Genomic DNA, 7869 nt, shown 5'->3' on the forward strand with positions numbered 1-7869 from the left:
GGAGGTAATTATTTTTCCTGTGTTTCTCCGCCCATGCCAGATTTAACAAGTGGTATAAAGGTTTTCCAAAAAGTAAATCTTATTCTCATTATCACTGAACAAAATTTCCAAACATTTTGATAATTGCTAAGTAAAAGTCATTTTGCATGTCACACAACTGTAGTTTACTAAATCTAAGCAATCTGTAATTTAATGTTTTTTAAAATAATTTTTATTCTTCTTAAAGAATAATAATTAATCATTAGATGCGTTTAGAGATTTTCTGTGTGGAAGAATAAAATTTCCTATTTGAGGCTTCCCATAAAAATACAGTAGTAATATAAATCAAATAAAGGAGACTAAGATATTTAAAAACAAAATTGAGTAGAATTTGAGTATGACACTGTAATATATTAAAATTAGTCTTAGATAGCAAAAATCCAGCCAATATAAACAGGAAACATTTGCGAACTTCAAAATATAATTGCTGTTTCTCATTCATTTGTTTAAAAATGTTGTTTTATTCAGGTACATTAAGGCATGATAATAAACTAGATTAATGACTTTTAAAAATAACTTAATAAAATCATATGAAGTGGGAACAGTTTTTTTCTGTGTACAGGATGCATAGGAGTAAGAACTGTGGCAAACAGAACAACCAATATACTAATGTAGGGGTTGAAAATAATTTACAAAATTAATTTAATAGAATGTCTTGAACAGTAACTATTAACAAAACATTGAAGCTGTCTGTATTTGCATTTAACAACACATTTAAGCCAAAGTGGAATTAATATAAATTAGTATGCAGTGAACTGATATGACATAAGATACAATAAAAATTAATGACCACACTCGAGACCTAAGTTATGACATCGCCATATGCTTTCTAAATACCTTTTAACTTTAACTTCTCAGTTGTGTTGAAGCAGCACATTGTAGCCTAATTGTCAACTGGAATATCCAGAATATTTCATAAAGTAGAACACTACATTTCCCTACCACAGCAGATAAAATAATTTAATATTTATTTTAATAAAAGGCCCATGGTTACTAACTCCAAACTATTGTTTTTTTGTATTTCTAGTACTAACTGTAGTCCTTAAAGCTATCTACAGTTGATGTTCGAATTGCCATGCTGTTTCTGAAAGGAACAATAGGTTTATCCTGAAGATTTAATGTAATTCACCCTATAATTTACTCAATGTGGAAAAGTTTCATCATAAAAAAAATCTACTATTTATATATGTTAAGATTGATTCTACTACATTTTGTAGGACAAGCACAGATTTTTAGAAGAGACAAGCTGGCTTTCAACATCTGACTGTACACTGTGACCCTGGGAATATTATGTGTGTTTGAGCCTCAGGTCCTGAACTAGAAAATGAGAACATCATCACAGTTGTCAAAGGGAGCACAAAGTTAAAAGGAGCTAGTACGTGTGCCCAGGCCCAGGCTGGGCATAGTGTCGTACACGGGGTGTTCATGTGTTTTTTCTTTTCTCTTTCCCATTCCTGATAAATTTTGGCTATTTGGAGATTAGTGAAAAATATAGAAGTTACTGGAATAAGTCAGCTCCATTAAAATCTTATATTGCAGGCAATAGTTATACATTTCCAAAGTAACATTCAATAAGATGAAAAGATTGGTTTTAGAAATGTATTTACATATTATAATTCATATGCAAGAAAAGATTCTTTAGGGCAACAATAACAAATAAACTATATCTGTGTGTATAGTTTAATTTTGTAAAAATGAAGAAAAATACCCAATTTTATTAAATGTTCAATATTCATGGACAGCTAACAGAAACAAAGCTATTTTATAGAGCAATCTACATCAACATCAAAAAATATCAAAATAGAGTTTCTCTGAAGGAAAGAGCCGTTTTTTAATGGGTTGATAATAATTAGAAGTTCCCATTATTTGTCCATGAAACTGCCTAAGAAAGGTGCTACTTCAAACAGGATTCTAGTAGAACTTGGCACATAAATTTTAACTTTTCAAACCACCCACTACTTTTCACCTTCTTATAGCTTCACTCAGACAAGCTCACATATACATACATTAATATTAAAAACACACATGGCTTTAAAGCAGAAAATCATTTTCTACAACAAAAGCAGGTCAACATATTTATACCCAATGTTCCGTCAGAGAAATGGATTTTCCTCATAGAGCTGCTAATTAACATACGCTATTATGTTCAATATTTCAAAAGATGTGTTTCTAGAAGGATATGTTTGATCATGTGCAAGAATCCTAAGGCATTATAAGTAGTTGTTCCATAGGACAAGTGCTGCCCTTGCGATGATATACTCTTGATACATTTTACAAGTCTTTAGTCTTCAAATGCCACCAGCCAGACAGAGGGAGACATTCATAGTCTACAGGTGGTTGGCTCAAAGTCAAAAACTTTGTTTAAAAAAATGTTCATGGAATAGCACCATAGAAAGTCTTTCAGAAACAAAACCTTTTCCAACATTGCATTTTTTTCTTAAAGTGAATCCCAGGAAGGAAAAAAAAAAGAGAGAGAGAGAGATATCTTTCGATTCTTACAAGGCCTACTTCCGCTTCATTTCATTTTTTTTAAATACAACATTAACCATGACAACATCAACAATCACAACTACAACTACAACAGATCAACAACAAAAGAAAGACAATAGCAGCAGTGGTAACTTGAGTATGAACCACCCAGACAGTCATTTCATTTAGAAGAATCCTATTCACACCAGTTGGGAATCCCCCCCCCCCCCCCCCCCCGTTAAGTTCATAAGCCAGCACAAGGCTTCTTGGATTTGGTGTGAAAAGGCAGAACTGAGTCTACGGATCAACTGGGCACTTTTCAGCACTTCAATAAATGATGTCTAGAGTTTAATTGCTATGATAGAAACTATTGACATTTCAAAGTTGTCAAAATATCAGTAAAATAAAGTGGTCTCAAGATGATCTATGTTTCAAAGAGGTTAATCTGGCCTGCAAATGAAAATAATGAAGCTGAAATATTCCAGTTTCCAAACATTGGACACACCTACATTTAAATTACAAACCACCCTCTTAAGACTTCTATTTCACAACATTTTACAAGGATCTGGTTTACACTGTGTCCAAGATACAAAGCCAAAGCAATTATCCTAAGAAACAAGGAGAGGGTTTTCCAGTTTATGACCTGCAAGATCCTTTTATTTATCCCCAATCTTGCAAAATTGTCAAAAAGAACGCTCTGCAGGCCCACAGACCCTGAACCTAATTGTCTGACTTGTGAGGCATCTGCGTCAAGCTGTGAGCAAAAGCTTGTGGAGTCTTCCTTGAAGCACGTCATGCCCTTCCACCAGCTTTATTCATACCATCAAGCTGGAGTTCAAATACCCTGGCAAAGCTGACCAAGGTTCACTGCCAACTTCTCGTTCAGTACAGAGATAATTCTGGTCATACAGCTTTCTTCTGTTCAGTTTTATTATATAAAACATTGTGCTAATATCTTCATTTAAAAAAACAAACGATGTCTTCTCTCCGTTATGCACATTCCTTTATTTTCTGAAAGAGGTTTTGGTATTAGTTATTTGGTATGCGTGGTATCTTGATACCTAATGCTTTTGTATCTTATATGAAATCCTTTCTTGTTGATTGTGTCATCAGTGTGAAAATGAATCAGAACTGCATCCCCACTTGAATAGATCTCTTCTGGTGGCTGAAGAAAACAAACAAACAACAGAATGAGTCACTTTTTCTTTCATGGAATTCATGTTTTGAATAGATCTCTTCTGGTGGCTGAGAAGAAAACAAACAAACAAACAGAATGAGTCACTTTTTCTTTCATGGAATTCATGTTTGGGAACTTTTTGGGGGGCATATAATTGAATCCTCCTAAAACCTTGGAAAGTGGATATGAGTGATTTCTTCATTTTACAGATAAGAAAACTTGAGTTTCAGAGAAGCAAATGACACGCTCAAGTTCACACAGCTAGTCAGTAATGTAGCTGGGCTTTGAGCATACTTAAGTCTGTTTCCAAATTCTGGAACTTGGTGTTTTGTGCCCAAATTTTTAAGCCAAGTTCCTTTGATTTACAAATTAATGAAGTGAGGCTTAGAGAGGATGAAGAGACATTAAACTTGTTTCAGGAGCTGCTCTGAGGCAGAGTCACTTCCAGAACCCAAACTTTCCATTCCTTCTAGTTTTAATAATTGAAGTCCAAGAAGGTTTTTGTTTTCATTTCAGTTGCTATTTGGACAGGAGTTTAATAGTATTAATTAAGCAATAGATACTGATAGACAATAAAAAAAATTGGGGATAATGTCGTCAAAACAATATATATACTCAGATATTGAGTCTGTGGATTTGATGTTGATGCAGAGGATTCTGGGAAAGAAAGCACTGAGGCTTTCCTTAAGCTTCCCCCCCCTTTTTTTATTTCTCATTGTGACACGCTCTGGCCTGTACCTGGCAATGTGTCCTGTGCAGAGTGATACCCTGCAGTTGAATAACATCCGGCTGAGCTGCACACCTGTGGCGGACCATCCACTCCCACCAAACACATTTGTTGAAAAGAGAATGTCACTCTGAATGGGGTGCATATTTGTGTTTGTTTGTTTTGTGTGTGTGTGTGTGTGCTTTAATTTAGGAAGGTGACAACATTGTCAAATGTGTGATCTGAATGGGGTGCATATTTGTATTTGTTTGTTTTGTGTGTGTACTTTAATTTAGGAAGGTGACAACATTGTCAAATGTGTGTGTTTAAGTATATTCCATTTATATTATTAAAAAGTTAAATATTTATTGCACTATAAAGCCAAGAATATAAAATTTAGACTGTGGATGGTAACAAGAAATTATAACTACTGAATTCATCTATATCTTTTGATATTATCTAGCAAATTCACCAGAAGTGGTAAGAAGTGGTAAGGCGTGCTATAATGTGTTAAGAAACTGATAATATATCACTTTCTTTTGTAAAAACACCGCTGTTCTGTATGTTACATATGTTAAGCATGAATCGATAGGCTTTTTTTTTTTTTTTTTAATCATGGCTATGGTATTCTGTTGGTACTGTATTTACCCCTGATCCACAAAATCGACCAAGCCCCATCGCCGTTGAATCGAGGCCACCAAAGAGCTCAATATAGTCATAGCCACAGTCAGCTTCTTCTTCCACTTCGAAAATCGGGAAAGATAACTCCAGTCGCGAGCCCCGTTCTGACACTAATAGCCATTCACAGTCGACTTGCGCTGGGTAGTTGTTATCGCCAAACTGCGCATGTGAGTAAAGGTCTCTGGGCTTGGATTCCGCTTTCAGGCGGCCACCGCACTCTGCCAGGGGAGAAATGAAACAGGTAAGCTCAATGAGCTTTAACAGGTCAGTTTCCATTCCAATGGAGTCTAACCATGCTCTAACTTCTCAACTTAGAAGTTATTGCTGTCTGCAAAAGGCAGAAGGCATTATAATTCAATTTTATTGAAAACCAAAAAAATTGCATAGTTTGAAGAAAATGACTTAAAATATTTCAAAAAGTTCCCGTTTTTATGTTTCAATTCACAACTTAATTCCTATGAATCACTCAAATAACGCTATGGACCCTATGAATTTCATGAGTTCCTATGGATGGCTCAAAATAATAAAGCTGGAATTAATTTTCCATGAAAAAAAAGGAGAGAGGATTAAGTCTGCAGGATACCTTTTTAAAGGACGAACATTTGGCTATTGTATGCAAGAGATCTGATTGGCCTGGGAAACATTTCCATCAGCAGGAAATAACAGCCAGCGTGGGGCAATTGCTTATGAGTGGCTTTTGAAATATGTTCAATAGTTCATTTTACATGGTCCCTTTAAAAGAAGATATTTAAATAGAGTAAACACACTTCCTGCAAATATCCCTATTCATTTACCAAGTCAGCAAAATATAAACAGAGTAGTTTAGCATGTCAGCAATACCATCTTCAAATCCATTGAAAACACTTTGCAAGCTCCCAGAGCGTCTTCTACAGAATTCTGGGAAATGGAAAATGAAGCTCAATAAGAAAGGTAAAAGAAGGGAAGAGAAGCCCAGGGGTGGCCTTCATTTTAATTTGGAAAGACAAGTTTGTTCATTTCCTGAAAAAGTATTAAATTCCGGGAGAGGTCCTGTAATTTGACCTATAAGTGCTTTTAGTGGTGGGCATTCTACTTTAATTGAGTTAGATCAAAATAATTTCCTTTCTAAGGAGCATAATAATGTATCATTTGATTTTTAAATGGCATTGAAAGTGTGATGATTTGTGCTACAGAAAAGTCCTACCAGACCATGCCATGTTTTAAAACATTACTTTCTCTCCACATTTCTCCTTTTTTTCTGTATTATAGCTGCATCCTCTGAGCGAATACACCGGATTTTTCTTTTTATTGGAAAGATTTGTTCCTTACAATTCATTTATTTAAAACTGTAACAATAACATTGCTACCAGATTAAAATAAAATTGGACCTACAAGAAACCAGATCTACTGTCAGGGGGAACACTATTCTCCAATAAAGTCCATTTCCAGTGGATTTGGACAGTATTACTTGAGGGAAAGTAGCCATAAAGCTATATTAAAGCGCATTTCCAATCACCTGGTTTCAAAATTCATAATGTTAGAAGCTTTTCTTGTGGATAAAATTAAAATTGTATAGAGAAATATAAATTTAGGGAAGCAAATTAAAATGCATACTTCAGGGTCCACTGATAATAGCCATATGTATTCTAGAAGGCTGTAAATCATGCATAAGCACTTTATAAATGTAGCAAAACAGTGGACAAATATAGTACTGGATTTGGCTGTCTTTTTAGTAGAAACTGCCCTAAATCAGAAGTTCAGAAATGTCTGAAAATCAGTTTAATTTATCATACTGTAAGCTGTTCACTGGTGAAAACTCCTATTTTCCTATAAATTCCCTTGAATTCCTAATTTTCCCTCATAAATTACTAATACCTTACATATCTATCTAAAGCTTGTGCTCAATAAATATTTGATGAAAAACTACAGAATAGAAAAAACTTGTTAAAAAGAAAGCTCTGGGGAAAAACACATAGTAGGCAGAACATAAGAATATTTCAAAAGATGTGGCTACTAGAAAGTAGCAGTATAAAATAAACCTGTCCAGAAAATTCCAAGAAAGCTGGTTAAATGAGGGCAAAAAATTATACATAAAGAAAAAAACCTACAATTTTTGATAAGAGCAAATGATAAAAAGTTGGAAGGCCAGAACTCTAATTCCAACTGTTATTTTTTGTTATGTGGTTGTCATCTAAGTTTTAGTCATCTCAGAATCCTCATTTCTGAGATGACAGTGCTGGATTGGACAATATCCGAGGCACATTTTGCTTAACAAAATGAGATTGAGGTTGTTCTCATGGGTTTATGAATGGGTGTAAACTGCATAGGGAAAAAAACAAGACTAATTAGATTTTCTTGGACTGAGGGAATGTTTAAAACTTAAATAAGGAAGCATGCAATCTTTACCTATTGCTTAAAATAATAGTGATCCATTTTTTAACAGTTTCCTTTCTAATCCAAAATTTGTACATTAGGAGAAAATATACAGTAAAAGTACATAAACTTTGGAGACAAAATTAGGATAAAATCCATGCTTTAATGTAATTTTAGAATTCTTTGAAAATTAATAATCTTCTCTAGATTTTCAATGTCTTCCTCTGAAAAAAATAAAAATAATATCTATATCATATGGCTCTTTTGAGCATTCAATGTTTGTAAAGCATATGTATGTGCCTCAAGTGCTGGGTACCAGATTTATTGGGAGTGTCATTTTGTAAGTTATATAAATGTCTAATCACTATGCGATACACCTGAAATTAATATTGAATATCAACTTTAATTAGAAGCATGAACAGACGGTTGAACCTCAGGGGTAAGG

The 7869-nt window shown here is 34.2% G+C and overlaps 1 protein-coding gene across 3 annotated transcripts in view; it reads right to left on the reverse strand.

The window, feature by feature from the left end:
* Positions 1 to 480: 480 nt before the first annotated feature.
* The window catches only part of TLL1 (tolloid-like 1), a 165571-nt gene continuing 158182 nt past the window's right edge, over positions 481 to 7869 (reverse strand). For all 3 annotated transcript variants that reach the window (XM_005860504.2, XM_005860503.2, XM_014534979.1), the window contains exons 20-21: positions 5040 to 5290; positions 481 to 3673 (exon numbers count right to left, since the gene is read on the reverse strand). In XM_005860504.2, the coding sequence (XP_005860566.1) occupies positions 3542 to 3673; positions 5040 to 5290 (383 nt within the window). In that variant the 3' untranslated portion in view covers positions 481 to 3541. The remainder of the gene's footprint in view (positions 3674 to 5039; positions 5291 to 7869) is intronic.

This window comes from Myotis brandtii, unplaced genomic scaffold (assembly GCF_000412655.1).
Source record: "Myotis brandtii unplaced genomic scaffold, ASM41265v1 scaffold136, whole genome shotgun sequence".
NCBI classification, from domain to species: domain Eukaryota; kingdom Metazoa; phylum Chordata; class Mammalia; order Chiroptera; family Vespertilionidae; genus Myotis; species Myotis brandtii.